A 26182-nucleotide genomic window follows, 5' to 3' on the forward strand; every position below is an offset into this window, starting at 1 on the left:
AATCCTTCAGGGCATAAACCACAGGAGCTTAAACAAGTTTCAAGAAAGCCAGCAATCCACCAATAAGACTCTTCCCTTCCCTAAAGGTCATGGTTTTGGTTTTTCCTGGCATCTATGCTTGGATTATATTTTACTTGTCAGAACCTCTTTTCTTAGTATTGCCTCTTACTGCTTTGTAGGCAGCATTGCTGTGAGGAAAATAAAATAAAGAGGATGGACTGGGTGAAATTGCGTTCCTATTCCCGGAAGAGGCGGGCTCAACAGAATGTCCATTGTGCATCTCCTATCCCAGCTGTGGCAGCATCTGCTGCTGTAGGTGCAAGGAATGCTAAAGCCAAAGGGAGTCGGCTGCGCCTAGATCTGCTTTCTGGACCTCGGCAGGAACCTCACGTCAGAAGTAATCATTCATGCAACTACCTTGTCCTTCCCCATCACATCCCTGTTTGTCTGGATTAATTACAATATTTATTGTGTCTTTGCGTAGTGGCACAAAGGCCCTAACTACTCTACTATGTACTGTCTAAAAATATGTAGGGGTGAGAATATACTCTTAATGTAGTCACTTTATGTACTCTTAATGTAGTCACTCTTAATGGAAACACTTCATTGGTGAAATTGGTAGCGGGGAAGAGGGTGAGGTGTTTGTGAATGAGTTGGGGGCTTATCTCACCTGCTATGTCTTGATGAGTATTGTAGAAAGCTGCTTGGCCTGCTAAATGCATTACATGGGACTCACAGAGATGGGACTCATTGCTTTCCTTAGCTTGGTTTGTATTCATAGTTTTTGTCACAGTTGCTCAGACCCTGACAACACTGAGCTCATTAGTCCAGCATGTTCTTCTTCCGCAACACTGAATGTTAACAGTGAACTTGGTCCTGATGTCATTCTTTGCCATCCCAGCTAAAAATCACCAGCTGCAAATACAAATCAACTGTCCCCAGGGCCCACAAGGATGAATCCTACCCTTTGAGCCAACTCACAGTGGAATCCTGTCTTAGGATGCAAGCACCATTGAACCTAGTGAAACTTACTTCTCGGTAAACAGGCATAAGATTGGGTCTTGAGCCAGTTGCTGTTTTGCTTTTTCCAAGGTTCTCACTGTTTTTGAAAGCAACACTCCTATCACCTGGTGTTTTTCCAAGCTGTTGAATCCCCACCCTCTCAGGCCACTTTCTAAATTTATGGTGCTTTCTGGGGCTCCTCTGCTCAGCGCCATTCTCTTACAGTGGGCAAAGACTCCTGTACGCAATTGTGTGTTCACATATGGTCTGCTGCTGCATGCTAGGATTTGTGGGGTGATGTAGTGTGCCCCAAACTGACATTAGAAGTCTCGTGGTGCAGCCCTATGTCTACTCAGAAGTAGGTTTGTAGCATTGTTCTGAAACACCTGCATTGGCTGCCCATATGCTCCCAGACCAGGTTCAGGTTCAATGTGAGCCCAGGATACCGTAATGATGCCCTTAACCCTTATATACCAGCTCAGTCACTGAGATAATCTGAAGAAGTACTGCTGGTTGTCCCCCATATTTCAGAAGCCTGATTGACTTCAACTAGAATTTAGGCATTTAGGATACCTGGTTCCATTCTGTGAACTCTTCCAGCCTAGATTATTCAGGCATTTTCACAGTTAATTTTCAGGCATCTCTTGAAGATCTTTTTATGCCAGAAGGCCTATGCAGCTGCTTAAACTTTTGAAGATGAGCCACCCATTTTGTGATTATTTTATATTTTTATAGTATATGTTTTATTGTACATGCATATTTTGTTGATACTTTATGTGAGGGAGTTTTCTATAAATATTATACATAGCATACATACATACGGTCTTTATGCAAACAGAGCACTGATGTTGCCATTCAAGAGTGGTGGTTCATCCAAGTCTCCTCTTTTGGAAATTTTTGGTGGTATTCACAATTATTTTCCCCATACCAGCAATGGTTATAAACAGCCCATTTTTATAAATTGTGTGTGGGTGCCACTGACAACAACACCTGTTCTCATCTGTCGCCAAAATAATTTGCCCCTCTTGAAATGCAAAGAGCAGGTGGTAAATCTGAATATAGTTATGCACACTTAAGTCAGTGGTGGACTTTGGTCTTTCAGATTTCAGTGTCGCCTTGTGGGCAGCCAAAATTCATCACCTCCCTTCCTCTCACCACCTGTTTGGCTCAATTCAGTACATCATAGTTGTGGTTCCCCCTATTGCGGTAGAACCAGTCATGCTGCCCTAAATCCACCTCTGCTTAAATCCTGTTGTTCCCAGAGGGATTTGCAGATTATCTCAAACATTTTTGAAGTGAAGTGTTGCTTCATTGTGATATATCCCTCAGTCACATGACAAAAAGATCCTTGTTTGGGGGAGGAGGAGAAAGACTGTATGGCTGCAGTCTTACCATATGGAGTATTTACCTGTGTGAAGAATAGGTGGAAATGTAACCTGTTGATGATTATTTTACCCAGTGTTTTTTTCTGGGGGGACGCAGGGGGACGCATACCCATAAACATTTTGTGAATCTAGGTTTGGCCTCATTGAGGGGCAGTATTTCAATATGAGTAGGAAAATGAGAGTACCCCTAAACATTTTTTAAAAGAAAAAAAAGCACTGATTCTACCTCAACAGCTCTTAAAACTGCGCAGCAAAAGTCTTTGATCCAGATAGGCTTGGTTTACCAAGTGCATTAAATTGGACTGTCAGTAGGGGGAGCTTTTTGCCTTCTGATATTGTACTAAGTCTTGGGAGTATCAAGGGGATGGCCTTAATTTCTTTTTTAAAGAAACTGATAGCAAAACCTGATGAAAATTAAAAGGTGCAAAGGAGTTGTTCCTGCAAATCTCTGGAGAATGAGAGTTTAACAGGTGTCTTGATTTCACAGTTGTACCAGGACCTTCCTTTTGAGAGCAGTAATTCCATTCTAGTAGTTTTCTTTTGCTCATTCTTTGTTGACTTGCTAGAGTTGTGTTGTCCTTAGCTGATACACAAACAAAACAAATGTGGAGTAATCTACTGACCTTGAAGAGAATATGTTCAGGGTGAGTTAACTTGCTTTTTTATGCACCCAACTGTATGTGCATATGTCTTTGCTTTGTTTGCATGCCAAACTATGGTGTATCAGGGCTGTGCAGACTCCTGAAGAGAATCTCACAGCTGCCTTACTTCCCCCAAGTCATTTTACTCCTGTACTGTGATGAGTTTGGATTGGCGTAGCTTGTCATACAAACCTAGGCTCACGGGTAAGCTCTTTCCTCGTTTACCATGAGCTGCAGCCAAGAACAAACCATGTAGTTACTGTGACATATGAACTAGACCTGCATATATTCCCATACCTGCTAGGGAGCCACACCAATTGCAGAGTGAGGAATGGCAGGCCAGCCCAGGCAAACTGTTTAATGGAGCACCCCCTTCCAATAAATGATCCCACAGTGAGGTTTAACAGAAGGGTAATAGGCCCTTCACCCAGTGTTTTCAACCTGCTGGGTGAAGTGCTTGCCGCCCTCCATTAAATGCAATTGCAGCAGGGAAGGGTGTTTCACCAAGCAGTTTAGCAAGAGGCTCTTTGAAGGCCCTCTCCATTAAACCTCTCTTCAGGCATGTTTGGTAATCTGATGGGTAGATGGGAGCTGGCATCCAGCGCACCATCTCCTTCAACCCTTGCCCCCAAGGTTTGAAAGCCCCGTGGGTCACTTGAAGTCCCAACAATCAGGGCTTCAAAGGGAAACATTGCCTGGTGTCACTATGATGTCAGGTGGGCAGCATGGAGGGGGATGGACAGACTATGGGGTTTATGGGTGAAGTTTAAAGAATGGGTAGTTGGCTAGGGGGTTGGTGAGCAGAGTGAGCATGGGCAGAACCCCTTGTGTGTGTAAGTGTGTGTGTATGTATCTATGGAAATGTAGGTTGAGTGGTTAATATACACTCAAAGAAAATGTGCACATAATCCATGAAGAAGAAACTGTGTACATTCCCTGTTCAATATAAATAATCTCAAACAGTCATGGAGGAATGTGCATATCTCGGTTTGAATTTTGTGCATACTCGGGCCACCAGAAATAATTACATTGAAGCCCTTCACTCAGCACCTGTATACAAATTGGGTGAATGCCAAACAACTGTGACGTCTTAACATAAAGAAATGATTCTTACTCTCTCTTTACATCAAAACAAATCCTTTGGGTAATGTAGGACTTTAGGTTAATATACGTTTATACAGTTTATACAATATTTGTTCTGTTGGATCATAATCCTGTGTTTGGCTAAACATTCACTTTTTTATCCCTGTAGGACAAATTGGAAATGCCATTACAAAAGCATTGCCCAAAATTCAAGAAGCCTCTGGGGTGACCCAGATGGACTGCCTTTCAGTGGAACAAAGGTATGTTATAACAACCATTCCAGTTATTCTATTATTGGATCTGGGGAAAGGTCTTGGGCACTTGAGGCCCCAATTGAGTCCCCATAGATGTTGTTGGACTACAAATCCCATCAACTCTGACAATTGGCTATGCTGATGGGTTGGAGTCCAACAACTTCTGGAAAGCACCAAGTTCCACACCACCAGTCTAGAAACTGTCAATATGATGATGCAGTTCAGCTTTAATTGTATTTATAGGCGTTATGGCCAGGACAGGAAGGACTTGCCTTGTTTTGGGCAACATCCCCAGAGCGATAATAATGCCAATTTCTGTTGTTAGTTGATTTAAGTTCAAATTAAGAGAAGTCATTCTTCTCAGAAATTCCAGATATCAGAGTTGGTTTGAAATTGCCTATGAAAAATACAGACCCGTAATTGTGCTGTATTCCCCCCCCCCCCCCAAATAGCACTGAATTAAATGAAAATGAAAACAGAAACATGGAGGTGAATAAAAGTATCAATAAAATGGGCACTGCTGTATTAAAGGTATGTATTTAATTGTTAAACCTCTTAAATCCCAACAAATCTATGTACTACTAGTAGGGTAAAAACGAAAGACTGCTGCACCTTCAGAGTCCAGCCAATCAAAATACATATACAGTATTTTGTATGCAGCCAGTGGTGTGTCATGGAGCTGGTTTGCACATCACACTAAGCCAAAATCACAATTAAGCCATGCTAGCTCCTAGGCAGCATGGTAAGTGGTCAGGGATGATGGGAGTTATAATTCAAAATATATGGAAAGCACCAGGTTGTTTCTGTATGTATTCTGTGGTTCTGACTTTAAAGTGGGGGGCAAATCCATCTCTCTGAGGTACGTGGAAATATCAGGGTTTGCAGTAGTCACCAGCATAATTAGTGTACCAGCCTCTCTGATTGCTGAGAGAATTTTAGTGTGGAGGGATATTAGAAGTCATACTGTTTCAAGTGGTTGGTGTGGAACAGATGAATTGTCATAAAGACCTATGAATATTGTCCAGGCAAGTTCATGGTTATGCTCTATTCACATTGACTTGGATAGTGGCTGGAAATGTGCATCAATCACAATGAAATTTATACAAGTTGACAATACCACTATAGAGGTTCAGTGCCCAGGAAATAACCACCATATGGGTTCAGCTTTAAATTATTCTCTCTGTCATGTTAGTCTCCACACAGAACCTCTGATCTTAACAGAGACTGTGCTTGGAAGAAATTCTGGGGCTTTGTGGTGAATGAGAAATTCTCCCATTCTGCTTGATGACCTTCTGCAGATGAACAATTTACATAATTTAAAATTGCTTTCATGTGGCCATTGATAATACATTTCAAATCCAAGAGTTGCTCTGATCAATGTTAAGGAATATTTTGTTAATGACAAAACTGTGCAGAACTGTTTCTTTCTGAGAAATTATTTTCATGAATTTTGTATGGTCATAAGGGAAATCACAGTTTTATCTACGTCATACCTTGTCATCTGCATCTTTCACTGTTGTTCTTAGGATTCTTTGCATTTAAGCTCTGCAAGTAAAGAGAGTGCGAGATATAGTGAAACTACATCAGGTGAGTATGCTTAAGCATACTGGATCAGGAACTGTATTCTTCTAAATATTATTCCAAGTTCCCTAATGTGACTAGTCCTCGTGTTAATATTTTAGTTCCCCCAACCCAATTTTAATTCCCCCAACCCAACTCTGTGGCTGAAGCTTTCCTCAGGAGCAATTCATGTCACTAGTGTTTCTTGTTCAGCCTTCTACATAAGAAGAAGAAAGGCAGAAAAAAAATGAGTTATTGGGTGAACAGGAGTGAATAACCTTTGGCCCTTCAGATGTTGCTGAATTACAACTCCCATAATCCCATAATCCCTGAGCACTTGGACTGCTGGAAGTTGTAGTTCAGCAACCTCTGGAGGGCCACAGGTTCTTCACCTCTGATCTAGAAATACCAGTGGGTGTTCTAGATAGCTTTGCTGAATGCTTGGGCTTCAAGTTGGTGCTAGCAGCATTGGTTTAGGTCATGTACTTGGTTATGTATTATAACTAGAGATTTGCAGACCTTTAAAAAAAACACAGAAAAACGTTTTTCCAGTTTTTTCCTATTTCCGAAAAATCAGAGGAAAGGTTCTTCCCCCCACTATTTTTTCTTGGGGGGGGGGAGGAATTCCAGGCCTTCACATCACTAATTATAACAGACTTCTAAAAATTCAAGTAGATTTTGAGCACCAGTCTGTAGACCAGGATATAACTTTTAATGCCTTGCGGATCTGTATAGCCCAAATATGTGGATAATAACTTAATATTCATTCCCATCAACAATCCTTTTAATTGACTGCTCACAGTGGCTGATGGCACCTAAGTCCTGGTCTTATTTCCACCCTAATCATATTGTTCACTTTGGGTCATTTGGTCCACTGCCCATCTGATGAAGAAAAGGGATCGCCAGTTACTTTGTTGAAATCCTCAATATTCTTATGAAAAATTGTTAATATATTATAAACCTGTTCTGTTCAGTTTAATTAACCATTTTAAACCATGGCACTACATAGAAGTGGTGCTGTTTATCATTTCCAGGATACCTACAGTATTTCTTTTATATAGAATAAATATATTACTGCTTATGGTGGAATGTATACTGAAACAAGTGCAGAGGTTTGAGTATTGGACTAGGAGACTATGGTTCAAATGCGCTTTCAGCCATGAAACTCACTGGGTTACTTTGGCCCAGTTGCCATTTTTCAATCAAACCTCCCTCACAGGGTTATTGTGAGGGTAAAAGAGGGATGGAAAGAACCATGTGGATGTATGTCACCTGGAGCTCCTTAAAGGAAATTTAGGACATGTAACGTGATACAAAATGAAAACTAATCCAATTGAACCTATTATGTTGCTCTTCTCCATCTTTCTCTCACGTGGCCTGCCTTCTGTTCTTCTGTTCGCAGGACTATATTGTATAACCTATTGCAACATACAGTCTTAACTGAATCACATTAAACGCATACATATATCTAATGTTTTTCCTAGTTCAGCTCTCCACTGGAGATGTGTGTTTTTTTTTCAAACTGAAGCCCAGATCTTAACATTTGTATGCATTTATAGGTGCCCAGCATATCAAGGGTACCCGAATGAGCACTTTCAGACTGAGTAGAGTCCTGATCTCATTTTGCCTTTATTTCCAGGAATGACTTTACCCACAGGTGTTTCACATTTTCTGCTGCAGTGTTTGGATGAAGAGTCTTCTCTGTGCTCTAATACAGAATCTAGTGATGGAGCAAGTACTTATTCATCACCTGAGATATTCAGAGATGAAAACACATTAGGTATGCATGCTTATGCTCTACATGTGGGAGTGACCGTTTGAGAAAAGCATGTGTGCACGCATCTATATTTTTTAGTTGCAGAATGTAGGGCAGAAATTGGGAACCTGTAGCCCTCCAGATGTTGCTTTCTTTTCAGCCCCAGCAAGCACGACCAATAGTCAGGGATCATAGTATCTTAGAATTTGTAGAGTTGGAAGGGATCACGAGGGTCATCTAGTCCAGCCCCCTGTAATGCAGGAATATTTTGCCCAACATGGGGCTCAAACCCATGACCCTGAGATTAAGAGACTCATGATCTACTGACTCAGCTATCCCAGAGAGGAAAAACATTTGGAGAGCAATTGACTCCCCATCCCTGCTGTAAGGCCTGACTACACTACATTTTTATTTGATTAATCAAGTCCATCATATAGTCAAGTGGGGAAAACTTTGCTAATTGATTGTTGCCAAATGCCTCTTAATTTGGTCAGAGAATGTCCATTTAATCCAAGGCTAGAGTTCAGAGTGTCCTTGGCAATTCTTGACCTATACTACATTTTTTTGATTGGCTTAACCCCAGCAATGGGCAATCAACCATGCATTGATTGCTAAACAAGTGCTTCAAATTACATTCTCAATAATTTTTTGTAGGGAGGGGATCTAAAGTCTTTACACTTTATGCCATAACAAGCCAACTGAAATCTGTGGAGGTTCTTCAAGAGTGATCAGCTTACAAATGCAATCAGCTTACAAGCATTTCAGAAAGATGGTATCAACCATATTGTGTTATGTGTTTTAGAAAAAAGCAGCACTGGTCCAGAAGAATGCCTTGGGCACAGGAATTCAACCCTCTTGGATACCAGCAAAGCCATCAACATAGACAAGATGCCACATGTGCCAAATCTTTCACAGATACTGGGTAACCTTGAACATGTTACATAAGTGTTTGGTTGCCAGCTTGAGTTTAAACCTTTCTTTGATGCAGAGGGCAGCAAATGTGGGTGTTGGGAACTTGATTTGGTGCTTCCACACTCCCAAGTGGCAGAGCTGGATGTCTGGAAATAAAGCAGCTTGATGATGAGACCATGGGAAGACTAAAGTGGTTTGAAGAGGAAAGATTAAGCATCCTAGACACGATTGGTCAAGCTACAGGGTGGGGCCAATTCATATATCCTTTTCTTCAGTCCGTCTCCTGTGTCAAACCAGCATCTATTCAGGGCTGTCCCAGCTGCCCAGCAACTTACTATAACAACTTCATGGTTAGCTCCAGCACCTATTTTTCTTGAAAAAAAGCACTCGGAACAAATGTCAGTTCGTTTTTCTGTGAATTGACGTTTGTTCCAGTTCAGGGCTAAACAGCTGATTTTCCCGGGGAAAGCAAGGGGCAAGCGAAAATCCTCTTGGACCCATGCCTTGAAAGCACAGGACAAGCAGAAAAGCTCAGACCTGTGCTTTCTGAGCATGGGGCAAGCAGAGGTGTGGATGAGCCCTATGTTGTGCTGTATTGCTCTAGCTTACCTTGATCACACTCTTCACATTTGATCTCTTCTAGAAACCACTTTAGGAAAAAAAGACCAGAGCATTACAAGGTAATATCTAAGCAAAATATTGTTACATGCCACCCCAGTCTCCGAGCGGTGTGAGATTCCAGGGGTTCCAGGTGCTTGTCCAGGGATTGTGTTTCCAAAGAATTGAGCCACAGTGGAGACTGTGATGTCTTTAGGATATACGGTTTATTTACACATACTTTATATACAACCTGAGTCTGCGATGGGGAGGTTCAAAGCATTAACACTCCAAAAGGTTCTTACCCCACCCATGGCCATAGTCTTGGATGCCAGCAAAAATCAGCCATCACCCTCTGGTCAGCTTGCTATGTTTAACAGATTGCCACTTTTCTCTCGGGCTTGCTGACACAGCCGGCAACTATTTTTTCTCCAACCGACGTCATCCCCAACTGCAATCCTAAAAACAACTGCTCTCCTTCCAATTCTAAAACTCCACTTAAAAGGCTTTTGTCTCTCTAGCCAATTATGAGTTGAGAGAGGGGGTCGAGTATCTGGCACCCAGGAATTATAAGCAGGATCCAGGAATTAGAAAGAGAATTCAGGCACCCCACAAACGCATAACAATATTTTTTTGTGATTGCTCTTTTTTTAGAGACAGTATATATGCAACTGCTCAGAGTAATGACTCTGATTGTGGCAACTACATAAAGCACTGCCTTCGCCATAGCCGTTAAGAAGCAACAGCTATAGCCAGGGAAATCCCCTCTCACAAAGAGAACACATTGGTGGAGCATCCCATTATGGCAGAATTGAAGATATTAATTGGTCTGTTGACTCATTAGCCAGTGTATTTTCACTAGATTTGAAGTGATATTAGCCAGTTAGGAAAGAAATCACTTGGATCTTAATGGAAATTTTGTGAGCAGCTAAGCATATAACTACTTTCTTACTTTCGCCTTTTTATTTTCTTACTGTGGCAGGCTATCAAAGCAGAAATCACGTTCTGAATTGACAGATGTTTCAGCTGTAGTTGCAGGTAAATAATGTTATTTAAAACAAACAAGTTGCAAGTTATGTGACGCGACTAGCAGATTTGTTTTTGCTGTGTGCTTTTAAAATAACAAGTTCAGGCCACAGGGCCTGTGTATAATGATGGCCCTGAAAGGTTGCCCCTCTTTGCCTGGCTTGGTGGCCCTCCTGGCATTGAAATTCCCTTAGCTCAAACAGCTGCAGAGCCGAATAAGAGGTGAACATGGAAGCCAGCACTAAAGCAGAATGAGGGAAGTAAACATGCCATTGCCTCTTCCTCAGTCAGGCAATTAGAACACTGCAAGGCATGGCAGGAACACTGACTGCAAACAGGGAAAATGCTGGCGGTTTTTGAAAACAAAACGGCAAAATACAGTGGCTCCTCCTGGCTGCAGACTGCACCCCAGTCCTTCCTGGTTACCATGGCAACTGTGTTTGTGGACTCTTGAAAAGTGATTCATCCAGAGTAGCTCACCCCCACCCCATTTTCATACTTGCAGACACACATACCATTTAAGAATCTCTTTCCACTAAAAAAAAGGGAAAGAAAGAGAAAATTGAGTGAAAAGGACAAGCCACATAGTGTTAAGGGGTGGTTAAAAGCTCAGAAATTGAGGCCGAATGAATGGCTCTGCAGATCCGCCAGTAAATGACTACAGATCAGCCCATGACCCCCAGACTGCAGCACAAAATTGAGACAGAGAAGTAGCTGGACCAATTTGCACAGTCAAATTGAAGAATTATTTTTCTTCCTGTTTTCTCAGGGAAACAAGTGTGCAAAATTTTGCCTGCAAAGGAAAAGACACCTGAATCTTTTGGAGCCTCCTTATTGCCTCAAAAACAAACAAAAAAGGTGACGAGTTTAATGTTCATAGGTTGCCATGTGTGAATTGGGATAGTGGTGTGGTGGACAACTAACTGTAGTGACACAACCATGGAAAGAGCTCGGTAGAGTATGAGACACTTAATCTCAGAGCCATAGGCCATGTTGGGGAGAAGATGCCTGCATTGTAGGGGGTTGGACTACATGACCCACATGGTCCCTTCCGACTCTACAATTCTATAATTTTATCTATCCTACCTATAGATGAATCTGGACAGAAGTGTGATAATAATCTCCAGTTGACTGTAGTCCTTTCATTCATTTATTTAAAAATCCAGTAAGGGGTCATCATGGGTTTACTGGGGATGGGGCTATAGTCCTGGCACACTACCTGGCCCCATCTTTAGATGAGCATTCTGTTACCCTGGATCAGTCACCCTGACCAAGGGGCAGGAGCTCAAGCAGTAATCACATGACGGCACCTTAGTGCCAGTGATGAGTGAAGGGGGCTGCACTTGATGCTACAACTTCAGAATAGGTCATGCTATGGTGGCACAGTGGGATTGTTAACCCTTCCCCTGCTTGCTGACTCTGCTCTCACAATTCTTCCCTGGTCCTCCCCAGGCACTTTATGGGGCAGCTTTCTGAGTTCCATTGTAAATTGAATTATTTGGGTGGGTGATGATTAAGCACCTCTTGTTTTCTTTCTTTTGAAGCTGGATTTCAAGTTGACCTCGTGGAAATCATTGGAACATCCAATTATAAAATAGCAGAATTAAAGTTGTCCCTTTAACCTGTCTTAAATAGCCACCCAAATAAAAATGTTCTGGTAACTTAGACTCTAAATCTGGTAAACCTTTGGAGAAGGAAGCTGCTATACCTGAGGCATCCTCAAAAGAAACTTACTGGGCCCTAGTGGTACAAATTCAGCTTTTTCATATATTATAGAAAGGTGCTCTCGGCTTATCTTTCAACTAATCTTTTTACATAATATGAAACCACTTCCCATCTAGAATCTCTAGTCAGTGGCTATTACTTGTTCTTCTAAGTGGGTGTGGTTATCTTTTCTTCTGTGTAACTCCTTAAATAGTGGACAGTGTGAGCTCAGTGAAGGCCAAAGTAGAGGGGCAAACCACTCCCTTGCAGAATTTTCCTTTTACAAATATGTTTGTGTGTGTGTGTGTGGTCTTGATCAAAATAAAGGGTGGCTTCTGTTCATGATGAAAGGAAAGCTATTTGTTAAAAGAAAAAACTGCAAAGACAAGCTTCATAGCAGATATCTAGATTGCTCCTCACATTGCCCTTTTGTCCTCACACTGAGATTTTGGAATTGGGAATTGTTAGTGTTCTTGTGCTAAGATCATTTGGAACAAATGTCATGTTTTTAGTGAACATAAAATGGGTCAAGCACTCTATTGGCTGGCCGTCTTCCAGGGACTGTCATGTGATCCTATAGTCCTAATGAAGTATAGTGCAGCGACTAAAACCTTGATCTCATCTCTCCTCTGCCATGAGATTACTAGTTGGCCTTCAGCAAGCTGCTATCTCTTTCTACCTCGCCTGCAACATGAGGATAATAAGTGAGAATTTCATCATGCTATTGTTCATAAGAATTACTGAGATGTATACAAAGCGCTTCAATTGCTCAAAATGCTGTCTAAAACACTTTTAAGTACGTCCCTTACAAGTGTTGATGATACCACTATACAATTCTTCATGTTTCTGTAGACTAAAGATCAGCAACCCAGGAAAATGAAGTGCACAAAAAGAGTACTGTTTTCCTCATCCTCATCCTCATCCTCATCCTCTCCTTATGTATTGGGTCCAGCCAAATTTTGTGGAATTGCAGCTGAAACCTTAGGCTCTGCACAGCCAGGTACTGGCATGGTAAGTTGTTTTCAACTGCTAAGCTTTAAGGGAATGGGGAGTGCTGCACTTGGGGGTTAGAGAGCTGCTGCAAGGCTAAGAGATGCAGAAACTATACTGAATGGTGGGTGCTATGGGAAATTACAACGCAAAAGCTGGCAAAAGACAAAAGTGGCACTAGTTAAACTAGGTGTCGGGAGACCTGGGGCTTTGGGATGTTGTTGGACCCCAGCTCCCATCGTCTCTAACTATTGGACACACTGACTAGGGCTGATGGGAGGCTGGGTCATGTTAAACAATATGAATGAGCCTTTTGTGGTCTGTGGGCTGAATTGGCTCTTCAAAATTGGGAGTCTCTCCTCCATTTGGCGTGGTTCCACTTAGAGGTGTATTTAGTGTTCAGGAAACAGGAAGTAGTGCTTCAGTTAGCTTTTCCATACTTCCATACTTTTGCCCCCTGCTTTCTAGGTGCAGGTCTGGGCTTTAAAGCTCATTGTCTGAGCACTTCCCACCCACCCACACTTTCCCCAGGAAAACTCTAATGCAGAATCAAAACAAATGGCAATTTGGGTTTTGGGCAAATTGCCATTCGCTCCGATTCAGTGATAAAGAGTGGGGCTTTGCAGGAAAAGAACTGGCGCAAAAATAAAAGTGCTTTGATGGGGGGCATTAAAACACAGACCTATGTCTAGAAACACAGCACAAAAGGAAGTTTGGATGAGCCCAGAGTCTTCTCAGACATGTTCACTTGACATTTTGCTTTCAGAATGAATTCAGAGTATCCTGCGATACAACCAAAGCATTCTGTTTACAGGAAAATCTGGTTATCTGTTTAAAATGGATTTCTCTCTTATAAAGGAATTCAATTTGGAAACTGGATGGGGCTGCAGCTAGATGTTTTATATGAAGGAAATTAAATATTTTAAAATTAACAGCAGAACAGATTGCTCTTCCTATTTGCTTCTGATAAACTTTTATGTCTGTCTATCGGAGAGCAGTTCCAGAGCAGTGAACATAGGAAAGAATAAAGCGCTGTTAACAAGTGCAGCACTTCTACAGACAGAAGATTTAGAGTTTAGCAAAATAAGCTCAAAACAAATGTAACCATTTGCATTTATTTCCATGTGAATGATACAATGCAATGAAATGTGTTTATATTTAAAACATCAGGGTCTTGGTGTTGTTGTTTTTATCAGTTTCAGGCGGCCATTTTCAAACCAGTTTTGTGGGCCAAAAGCTATATCTCATTTATCTGCAAAATTTCCTGGCTTTTGAAATGTTTCTCAGTACTGTATGTGCTAGTAGCTGTTTTGAAATCTGGGGGCCACTTTAGGCAATACCTTTCCTGTGTAGAAAATAATCATCATGCAGGAAGAAAAGTACTTGCATTCATATAAAAATTGCACATATATAACCGTTGCGGCTTCCAAATATGTGGCAAAATAGATGTCGGTACTGGTGGCCAGAGTGTAGGGAAAAAGCTGTACATCTCCACTTACCTGTTGTTCAAACCACGAACTAATTTATTTTCTTCCTCTTTACTAATTCATTATTATTATTATTATTATTATTATTATTATTATTAAACATGCATCTCTTAAGATACACAAAAGGCTTAAAAGAGATAGCGAATGGCTTCGTGGTAGTGTGTGGAATTCACTCTTGGTCTACTCCGTTCAATGTGCCATACTAGCTTTTTTTTAAAGGAAAGAAAAGAAGCACAAACAAACTGTAAGATTGCCTTCATTTGCCTTATCAGTAGTTTAGGTCATCCTGAAGACAGATAAGTATATATTCAGAGATTCTCAAGTATTACACTAAATGTTCCGCTCAATTCAGAAAAGCAGTATGCATGTGTCCTTTTGTCTTTCTTCTGACAAACAACTGCAGTCACCCCCTAGGGCTGTAGTAGTGTGCTGGGAGAGAGAAGCTGAGTGACCTGTGACAGTCACGTACTGACAAAGAGAAGGCTAATTGTCATTCTTCCTCATGACTCAGACAGGCTGTATATGCAAAGTATAGGATGCCAGGAGGGGACTCATTTGAAAGCTTGCTTCACCTTTTATTTGAAGGATCTTAGATCCGTATTAATGAGAGTGCTGTACATTTTTGTTTTGTTTTGATATAGTTGGACTCTTCATCAGTGCATAAAGTCTCACTTGGTGAAGCTTCCTTGCCAAGCACAAGTCGTTCAAATGTAAATTCAAAAGAAGTCATTCCTGCTTCCCTGTCTCCAGAAAGTGTTATTCATCAGGTTATATCTCTATTATATTTTTCCCTTTGCGGCAGTGCTAAACACACATACTTAGGAGAGAGAGAGAGAGAGAGAGAGAGAGTATACATACTTTTAAATAGACAGGGCAGGAGAACATATCAAATGATTCCAAAACTCAAAATTGCCTATCTATAGTAAGTGAGAATGGGATATTTAAATAGAAGTCATGTTGTGAGGCCTGTCCTAAACCTGTTTGATTATACAAGCTGCTGCCACAAAGAAAGTCCAATGTGGAGCTGCATTATATATATATATATATATATATATTTGCTTTCGTAGATTTTCACGGGTACAGGAATGCAGGTTTTGGTGTCTTCGGGTGTCTTCCCGTGTAAGAGTTGGGGTGTCTAGGCGACGTTTCGACGAGGTCTCACTCGTCATCTTCAGGCTGGTGCTTTCGGCTTCTTGTTACTGGAACAGAGCAGGATCTCAGTGTTTGAGTTCCTATAAATACTGTTGAGGGGGTGTGGTGTATAGCCTCCAACGTTCTGGGCAGAGAGGAAGTTCCCAGGTTAGTGTGCCTTTTCTTCTTTTGTTCCTTAATTACTTGAGGGATATCTTGAGTGATTTCTTGAGTGATATTCTGAGTACCACTTAGGTGGGTCATTAAGTGTGGATTAGTTGCTAAAGCTTTCGTGTCTTGACCTCTTGAGCTTGTGAAGAGTTTTTCTGAGAAGATGGCTGTACTGCACTTAGTTGTGCTCTGGCTTGGCTTCGTGTATAGGGGCGAGCTGTGGTTTTGTGCCCTGTGCCAGCCAGATCTGTGTAGGGATTGCAGGGGGGTGCAGCATCCGGAGGTGCCACTATGGTTTGGCTACTGGATGGTGTCTGTAATTTATCTGTGGAGAGGGTCTGGGTTTGGGTCTGGTGTGGTTGATTGGTGATGGCGTTGGCACACTAACCTGGGAACTTCCTCTCTGCCCAGAACGTTGGAGGCTATACACCACACCCCCTCAACAGTATTTATAGGAACTCAAACACTGAGATCCTGCTCTGTTCCAGTAACAAGAAGCCGAAAGCACCAGCCTGAAGATGACGAGTGAGACCTCGTCGAAACGTCGCCTAGACACCCCAACTCTTACACGGGAAGACACCCGAAGACACCTATATATATATATATATATATATATATATATATATATATATGCACAAGCAAGAATGTGCAGTACTTGGCCACATCTTAATTATTTTAAACTTTAAGACAACAAGTACTCCTCCCCACCCACCAATAAGGGATTATGAAGGAAAATGAATCCCTTTGACTTCCATTCAAAAAACCAGCTGGACCAATTTGTCTTCTACTGGGAAAGCTTAATCCACTCCTGGACCCATAAATCTCATCCAAAGGCTAAAATAATAATAATAGATGTGTAAAGAATATCTAGTACAGTGAATGGGGGAACACAGAGCTTTGTTTTATGCAGTGTCGGTTGGAACCCAAAGTATAGATTAAAGTGGAGAGAGTACAGAGTGTCTCAAAAACAGTTTGAAAAGTACAGATTCAGGGCGAATCGGGGGTGGGGCTTGGGCTGTGTACATCCCTACCTTTTGGCACCATCCATAATGCACTTTTGCTGAAAAAATAGCAGAACCAGGGTTTTTTTCCACCGAGAGCCTGTAGGGGGTAAAAAGAGTATGTTTGTAGTGAACACATTTAGGACACCTTCCTGTTGGCGGAATGTCCTACATAACATGGCTTTTTCCAGATATTAAAATTACAACCATAGTTTAGTGTTATCGTTTATGAGCAGCACCAAGCCTTGAGCTTGTGAACACCCTTCTCCTTTTCCTTTGGTACAGCCTAAAGGGGACTGGACACAGGGACATGGGTGGCACTGTGGTCTAAACCACTGAGCCTAGGGCTTGCCGATCAGAAGGTCGGCGGTTTGAATCCCTGCGACAGGGTGAGCTGAGCTCCTATTGTTCGGTCCCAGCTCCTGCCATCCTAGCAGTTTGAAAGCACGTCAAAGTGCAAGTAGATAAATAGGTTCTGCTCCGGTGGGAAAGGTAAACGGCATTTCCATGTGCTACTCTAGTTTTGCCAGAAGCGGCTTAGTCATGCTGGCCATGTGACCCAGAAAAACTGTCTGTGGACAAATGTTGGCTCCCTCGGCTAGTAAAGCAAGATGAGCGCCGCAACCCCAGAGTCGTTCATGACTGGACTTAACTGTCAGGGGTCCTTTACCTTTACCTTTAAAGGGGACTGGAAGCTTTTGCTTTTAAACCAATCATAATTCCTCATTATGTTCAAACTTGAGAGTTCTCTGACTAGCATAAATGATGCTTTGTCAGGATCAAATATGATTTACAATCCTGACTTTCTGTCTAACTGTTTTTGAACTCTTGAGTTTCCTGAGTTAAGATGCAAACAAAGGAACTCTGCTTTGCTTAAGTGGAAGCAAATGCTTCCAGCTTCTTCCTCGTGGCCACTCTGGAGGAGAAAAGGGGAGCCCAAAGCTATTGGTTCATAATTCAGTGCTGCATCAAAGCCCAGTCTATGCCTTGTAGGACGGCCTAAGTTTTGTTCCATTTCTTTCAGTGTCTACGTAACCCTCCAGAACTGTGCTGTATCATTAAAGCTTCACCAGGATCTAGACCACTGAAAGTTCTCCAATACCCACTGAAAAGAAAAAGAGAGTTTCCCCCACCAGGAGCAACTGAAGGTAAAGCAGGACAAGGGGATACAGAATATGTATTTATTGTGAGAACTCCTTACACAAGGAAGAGGTTTGGGGTGGTGGTGGTTGTTGTCAACTGTTGAAGTTCCTATTTTTGACTGAAGGAATCCTTATTTGTAAGTATAGGTCATGCCACAAAACTTCCCTTCTGTTTGAATCTACAAAACAAATTGCTGGGGATATAAAGGACATTGGGCTTGGACTTGGGTTCAAAGCCCAGCTCAGCCCAGAACTTGCCAGGTCACTGGGCAAACCATGATTTCTCAAACATTGTGAGAGATGTAACTGAATGGTAGAGCATCTGCTTTGTATTCAAAAGGTTCCAGGGTTCAACCCCAGGCTTGCCCAGGTAGAGCTGGAAATGTCTCTAGTCTGAAACCCTGGAGAACCACTGCCAGTGTAGATGAGATGCTTTCATGCAGAAAGAAGATCCCAGGTTCTGTCTGGCACCTCCAGGCCAGGTTGTAGATATGCTGGTGGGTCTCCTGGGTGGCAGAAGCAGGGAGATTGCATAGCTCTATAAGTCAATTAAAGTGATATGTTTTCTCCAAAAAGTGAAATTGAAATTAATTCCCAATGCAAATTGATTTCTTTTTCAGATGTTATTACCAGTTCAAAATACTAGATCTACAGGAACAATAGGTAAGCACTGCTGCATGTAATGTGGGGAAGGGGAGAGAAAGAGAGGGGAGCACTTTCTAGAAACCTCAGCAGCAGCCTTCTAAACCCGGTGTCCTCCAGATGTTGTTGGACTCCCTCCCAGTTCCCATCATCCCAGGTAGCATGGACAGTGTTCAGGGATGATGGGACTTAGAGTCCAACGACATCTGGAGGAAACCAGGTTGGGGAAGAAGCCTGCCCTGCAGCTGCATTGTATGGGCAATGGGTTCAGTAAAAAAGAAAAAAGAAATGGACACCTAAGTCCTATCTGAATGAATGGGATTTTATATTATGCTGATTCCCCAGTGATTTCAGTAGTTATTTTCTTTTTAACTTTTCAAAACATTTTGTTTGTCAGTGGTACACGATCTTCTAAACTGCAGCTTTATTGTCACAGAGTATTTAAAACACCTGAAAAATATAGTTTAGGGGCCTTTATTGTTACCTTGAGGGAAAGTATTTTGTTTTTTTATGGACTGTTCTCTAAGGGTACAACATTTCCTTTACTTGTTAAAAGAGAAAAAAACGGGAAATTGAGAACATGGAATGGTAGGAAGAAGCTGAGCTGCACGTTTGGACTTCATTAAGTTTGAAAGTTAATGACACCTTCAAAAGAGATTCTGGAAATACTTGCAGTTCTGGAAATCTATATTCTGGTAGGTAAAAATAAGATCAGGAATTATAAAAGTTAGTACAAGTGTCATTCTTTTACCTCATGCTTTGTATATGCCACTATCCTGTATTGCAAAGCACTTCTTTATTGTAAAATGTGTGCTGAATATACTTCTGATAGCTCTCAGCCTGATTTCCAAAACTTAAATTTAAGTGCTTCGGTTTAAGCCAGTTTAGGATAACAGCATCTACTTGTAAATCTTAATATTTCACATCAACTGGTCTTGTGAAACTGACTCGTGTGTGAATATGGATATGGATTTGAAACATTAAGCTAAGATGCATATATGTAGAAAAACGAGGTGCATTTTGTTACAGTCAAGCTACTTGCATCTGAATTCAGAATGAAGTTCTAACCTTTAACATTTGGCATAAGAAATTCTCTGTTCCTACCTACTCATTTTGTGCAAGTAGACTCTGTGGTCTGCCCGCTTAGGACAAAAAGTGTACCCTATGAAGTTTTGTCAGTAGCGTGATATTGACTTTACAATTCTATGTGTAACTGCTTAACCTATTTTTTAAAAAAAATGTAGAGAGGTGGGCAGAAAGCTGCCCAAGTTCTGTACTGAATACAAAATCTGCACCACTGCATAAGCATACATAAAAGGAAAGTTCAAAGGAAACATTTTGAGTCTTCATTTGTTTAAAGTGGAAAACCATTTCCACCGGTGTGCACCCTCCCTACCATGAGTCACAAAGAGTAGGAGGAAGACTGGATTGTCTAACGCTAATTACTAACTTTCGCTTATAATATAAAGGGAAAGAGTAGTCAGGAGACTCAAGTGATGCAAACTGCCTGAATTTCAGTCTTGATTCCAGCCTGAACTTCTAGTATCTGCCTCTGCTTCCTGTTACTTATTTTCAGCTGCCATTCTGGAAGCCTAAGCCAGCCCCTGTAGCTGTGTTTTTACAGTGCATCTTGACGCATAAATATTAGCAGATCATACGTTGTCTCCATGCTGCATAACTTTTTACCTGTTCATTTCTTTACATCTAGTTGCAGTTAAAGAGAGAAGAGTAAGTGGAGCCATTGGGTTGTATCCAAGAAAGTTGTCCTGCCTACACAACAGGGCTTACACTTCCTCTCTTCTCCCCCCCCCCCACCTCCCTGTTGGCTCCGGAGGGTTGGGAAAACCCCAGAACCAATTGGGAGAGGGGTGTGCAGGGAGAGCAGGTGCTGTTGCATAAGTGGGTGGAAACCACTTTTTAGGTCCTTCCAGAAGGGCACTGAGGCTGGGAATCTTTTTCCGATAGCTCAAGCTAGCAGCATTCTCTCTTTCATCCAATATTCTACTCTTCAAGATGGGGATAATACAGAGTTGATGTAAGGTTTACAGTGTGTGAATTAAAAAAAATTCCTTCCAGTAGCACCTTAAAGACCAACTAAGTTAGTTCTTGGTATGAGCTTTCGTGTGCATCCACACTTCTTCAGATACCTGAAGAATTTGCCATTGTTCAGCTCTTCCCATCCTTGGAATTTGCCATTGTTCAGCTCTTCCCATCCTTTGAATATGAGGTCTCCTCAGTGGAGGAACAGGGACATCAGAATTCCCCAGCTGATCTCTACACCACCAATGATCCTGAAGAGATTTTTGTATCCCTATTCCAGGTCACCATACCAGCTGACTGGGTTCCAGGCCATCTCTTCGTGTCCCACCCCTTGTCTCCCAACACCACAGGAGCCGGAGCCTAGCAGAAGCTTCAGAGCTACCACCAAAGTGCTCAGCTACCTGCACAGGAGGCTACTTGGGAGAAGGGGGAAGTATATGGAAGCACCTACGGAGATCAGCACAGGATGGAACCTCTGTCTCTTAGGGCTCATCCACACTTCCACTAGTCTTGTGCCTAGAAAGCACCTTGATTCCTGTCAAAACTGCTGATCACATAAGGTTCTGTGGACATCCCTATGAATGTAAGGAGAAAGATTTCAGCTAGCTTTATTTTGAAGACCTAAGATACATGCAAAAATAAATACATTTAGAATGACAATGAACGTTGATGTCTCAAAGCGGGTAAAAATGTAAACAAAATCTGGAGAACGGTTCTTCTAGAATGGTGTATGGGTTATAGTGAAATAGTTGTCTACAGGTAACTGTTCAATCTCACAGTTTCTGTCTTCAGAATATCATACCTTGTCACACTTGTTATTGATAGTGTACTAGAACTTGGATTTGGAGACAGCAGCATTAACCAAATTAGTCTGAAAGAATAATTTATTGCATTTGCTCCACATCCTTGTGAAGACAAAGCTGACCTAGAAGTTATCTGTGCATTTGAAGAAAATATCCACAATGCTACATGTTCCTGTGCAAATAACACCAGTGGCGAAGGCGTTTTAAGATTGTTTCAAAAAGTGCATTTGATGAAAATACCAGATTTGATTAATATTTTACCATGAAGATGTGGTCATGCTAATTTAGGCCAAAGTACTTTTATGGACTTCAATCAGCCTTACATACATTAAGAGTGTCTCCTTGATTATATTTGTATGCATGGGGCTTCCACGTTACAATATGCGGCTGCTGGCCTGCAGTGTGTGCTACCTGTCACTAAACTATAGGGTACTCCACATACATTTACTTAGTGGTACTTTGTTGCAGTTGTGCCACTAGTGTATATATAATTGTTGAAAACCACTTTTTGGAATCGGATTCTTAAAGCTCAGTATGTACTGGGGGGTGATGTGTTTCTCTTGTCTGACTAAGGATGAATTTGGTAAGATATTATTTCTGGAAGAGTAATCAAGAAGGTGAAGATAATCCTCACTGATTGACGGTTTGCTACTTTTTTAACAACTTTATTTAGACTGTGGAGCTTAGTCTCTGCACGGTTTCCTTGATGCTATTTTCCAAAACATCAAACAGGACAAGGTCACCACACTAGGAAGATTCACCTCTGATGGAGGCCTTCAATGCTGTTGACACAAACACAGCAACGTACTTTGAATGACAACAAGTTTCTGATTCCAACCAGGAACCATCTGCATGAGGTAGCTGTGCAGGGTGTCAGTTTAAACTTCATCTTGCATAATATAAGCCTGGTGGAGGTGAAGAGAGACAGAATCTGTTCCTAACAAAAGCCCTTGCTTATACAGAAGGGGACCCCTCCAACCATACTCTAGTGCAAGACTGGCTGAAAATAATAATACGTACTCCTTGATAAACATGTCAACAAGCATCAAATTGATTTATGCAAGTCCTATCAGTTGATGACTGCACTTCAAGTAGTAACTTGCGTATGTGAATGACATGTCTTGAATTAAAGACCACCAACAGAAATTCTATCTTGCAAGAAACATGAGACTTCAATGGAGTAGCCAGATTAGATATCTCACCCTTCCTGCATTGTGCCACCAGTGGGTGGAAGCCAACTGGGCTCCTGAAGAGACAGAGTTGGCTGGTAGGAGCCAATCACAGGCCCCATCTAGCATGAGATGGGTATGTGTAACCAGAATTAGGAGTCTCCTCCAGTCTGCCTCACATGTATACTAAAGGTGGAAGCCAATGTCGATGTAACTTGTGTGAGATTTGGGTTGCTACTGAATTCCTGTAAAGCAAACATGAATTCCTTGTATTGACGAAGAGGGTTTTTAGCAAGGTAGGCAAGATTGCAATCCTCACCCTCATGGGCCATCTTAGGTGCAAGGAACAACTCGCCTGTCGACCACCTGACAAATGCCAGAGGATTATCCCACCCACCTATCAAAGTACCTTGCATGGCATGTGGGAACCACAGCATAAGGTGATTTGCCAGTTCTGTGCTTGGCAAAGTGCCAAATATAGGCTTCGCAAAACTGGCTTTCTGCAGGATTGGGCTGTGTGATCAGGATTCCCAGCTGATCTGCTTTAAACTGTCCGTGCTTTAAACCGTTCTTCCCTATTAAGTTATGAATGAAGCTACTGACTACATAGTCCTATATTTTATTAAAATGCCATAACGAGGCATCTTTGCTATGCTGTGTTTTCCTACTCTGCCCTTCCCCTGCCCAGTTAAATTGGACTGGAAACAGAACATGATTTTGTAGTATCCTATTGGACACTTAAAGGTTGCGAGACACAATCATAGTACTCATAGAAGTAGCTGCTATTCCCTAAAGTCATTGGAACTTCTTGAGAAACGAGGGCTGAAAATAATCCTTTGAAGGATTTTAATGACATCATCTCAGATGAGTCACATTCCTAACTTGTGGGAAATGTGCAGTGCAGATTTGACGCCTGATCATTTTATGGCATATAATGGGATTTATATGCTGCGCCTGATGCTCATGGGTAAGTATTTGCAGAATTGGAGCCCCTCTAGACATTTTAAAGTGCAGCAGTAGAAATAATTGAGAGTGGAATTAGTAAATGTGTGATGTCTGCTGCTGCTTTCACGTCACCAGAAAAAAGGAAAGTGGGGGGATGCTTTCCTTCTTTCTATTCAGAGCACTGTAGGTTTGTGTAATAACACTTCTAGAGCATGCCAATGGACTTCTTTCACTTCATAGTTACAGTTTGCTGAGCCCTGGGAAGAGGAAGCGGGGAGAGGAACCTGAATCTCACAGAAACCTATGAAAGGTAATGAATGAAGCTCTGCATAGGAAGAGATACCTAAGCTTGCTTTTACATTTCTCTGTCACGGCCCACATGCGTCACTATGTACATTTGCACTGTCTGATCAGCAAAGTAGTCTGTGGCGAAGGGTCGTAGCTCAGTGCCAGGGCATGAGACCAATAGTCAAGAAGGTGGTTTCTGCACATGCAAGTGAGAGCAGATGGAGCTCCTCAACCTGGAAATGGATCCCATCTAGGAAAAAGAAAACTAATACTGAACTTCTGCCTTGTGGTATATCTTTGGGAGAAGAAAGGCTAAGGAGTAACCTTACACAAATCCGGAGTGGAATCCCTAAGACAGTCAGATGGTGCCTTGTATGCCTTTCTGGCAACTTCTGCAGCCAAGCTGGTGCCAGATGTATTACTCTGCTTTCTTTTGGACCACATCAGCGAGGCTGAGAGGCGGTTCTGTCATCTGGGCAGCCCAGGACCCCCATGCACACTGCCCATGCTTGCGCCCAGGGAGGTCACTTCGGTGCTGCTAATGCTGCGGTTTGACTACACCCCTGGAGGCATACTCCATTGTCTTTTGATGGATCTCAGCAACAAAATTAAGGGAGCAGTGTTCAAAAAGGTTTCAGCCTGATCAGGCACCTTTCAGAATCATTTTGTATAATACTTCCAGGTTATTACATACAGAACAAATTACACTAATGCCAATTCTTTGGGCTCAATGGGCACTTACAGCTAGTGATGAAAGTGCGTAGAAGCTCTCAGTAGTATTTTCTATGTGTTAGTTGGACATACCAAGGAGGATCAGGATGGTAATATAGTATACACACCCGTTATTACTCTGAAAGGGCCTGCCACATGACTGGGAACCCTGATTGCCCCAGAGTTCCTAAACATGGGGAGCAGCCCTTCCAAATAAACACTGGATATTGGTGGGGGCAGGCCCCATTAGACAGGCATGGACTATTGTCCTTTCACATGCTCAGGGATTGCATGGGGGAGGACAACTAACACCTGTCAAGAACCCCTTTCCCTGCTTCCTTCAGCACTGGCTGCTGCCTAGTCACTCATCTTCCCTATGTCAGTGACCTGTCTTGGACTTGGAGCAACATAAAAGCCTGCATGTTCTGCTGCTTCAAGATTCAATGAAGCACTACCTGAGGGGTGTGTGTGTGTGTGTGTGTGTGTGAGAGAGAGAGAGAGAGAGAGAGAGAGCGAGCAAGTAGGAATACTTAAGCAGATCCACACATTTCAATCATAATCTGCATTTAGAGCACATAAAATATTATTGGGGTGTAGCTTGGGGTGCAGGGAAAGGTAGCTTTGTCAGGGGGGACTACAGTTTGCAAGATCCCTGTGCCGGGATCATGTGCTTTAAATGTGTGTTGAATGAAATTTAATTGCACAACTCGGGATTGCAGAGAAAAGGGGAAATTGTGGCTGCTGTAGTTGGAAGACTTCGTGGCCGTCCCAAGGTGAGCCTCGTTCATGGAAATTCGTTTAGTTTTAAACTGGGCCTTACTAAATTACTCTGAGAACCACGCATGTTCTTAATTAAAAGTTCATAATTTTTGGTGCTGATAAATCCAGGGTTGCAGGTTCTGCTGTTTCTGCATTGCTGGGGGTTGGACCAGATCAGAGCTTTGTGTGGGCTGCAGTGTGTACTGTGTGTCACGTGACTGTTCCTGCGCTGTTCCTGGGGCTGTTAGGGGGTTGGTTTTTATTGTAAAACTGAATTACTGTGTCACGAAATGTTGCATGTCTAAAAGGTGTGTCACCAACATGAAAAGTTTGGAAAGCTCTGGACCAGGTGATCCTCATGGTCCCTTCCAATTCTACAATTTTATTCTAATTCTGGGGAAGCAGAACCAAAGCAAAAACACGAGGGGGGGGGGCTGCTAATAAGTCAAGAGTTTAACTGCGATCGTGACAAAATACAAACGGGGCAAGCTTTTATTTTTTTGCCTTCTTGCATCCCTGTTATTGACCCTTGTTGGGTTTGGGAGGGGGTGCAGATTCAAACATCTCCAGAGCAGCTCAGGAGTTCCACATCCTCCAGGGTCGTGGAATTCCAGTCGGAGTGTGGGGAAGAAAACCAGACAAAACTCCACAAAGCCATCCCATCCAAAGCGCAAGGAGCACTCGGGCGTCCCCATTCCCGTCTCCGTCTTAGAATGCGGCCTGTTTCGTGCTCAGTAAGCTAAAACTCAGCGGATCGGAGGCGAAGTTGGCGGGAGAGCCCAGGCCGAGCGCCTCCCGCTTTCCTCCCTTTCCCTTCCCTCTCCTTTCTTGCACCAAAACATCCCCAAGCGCCGCCGCTCCACCAAAGCCAAGCAGGGATCGCCGTGTTCCCCACGTGGGCTGGGCCGGGCCGGGCCGCGCGGCCAATCGGCTGCCGGGAAGCCCGCGCGAAACCCCGCCCGCCCGCCTCCCCCTCCCGCCGC

General features: G+C 42.5%; 1 protein-coding gene across 2 annotated transcripts; it reads left to right on the top strand.

The window, feature by feature from the left end:
• Window positions 1-213: 213 nt before the first annotated feature.
• MEIKIN (meiotic kinetochore factor) lies at window positions 214-18506 on the top strand (the record flags this gene model as incomplete). 2 transcript variants are annotated; one of them, XM_083487925.1, is made up of 13 exons in its annotated part: window positions 214-397; window positions 4281-4371; window positions 4818-4896; window positions 5892-5952; window positions 7565-7705; window positions 8484-8603; window positions 9237-9273; window positions 10173-10228; window positions 10986-11074; window positions 12773-12931; window positions 15039-15164; window positions 17725-17848; window positions 18463-18506. In XM_083487925.1, the coding sequence occupies 13 exons, from the start codon at window positions 214-216 to the stop codon at window positions 18486-18488; spliced, it is 1293 nt and encodes a 430-aa protein (XP_083344051.1). In that variant the 3' UTR covers window positions 18489-18506. The 2 variants fall into 2 exon arrangements, with proteins under 2 accessions (XP_083344051.1, XP_083344052.1); XM_083487926.1 differs by lacking the exon at window positions 214-397 and adding an exon at window positions 468-3031 and having other exon boundaries at window positions 18463-18505.
• Between the last annotated feature and the right edge of the window lie 7676 nt (window positions 18507-26182).

The sequence above is a fragment of the Podarcis liolepis genome (assembly GCF_965112155.1).
Source record: "Podarcis liolepis genome assembly, chromosome: 2".
Taxonomy (NCBI): domain Eukaryota; kingdom Metazoa; phylum Chordata; class Lepidosauria; order Squamata; family Lacertidae; genus Podarcis; species Podarcis liolepis.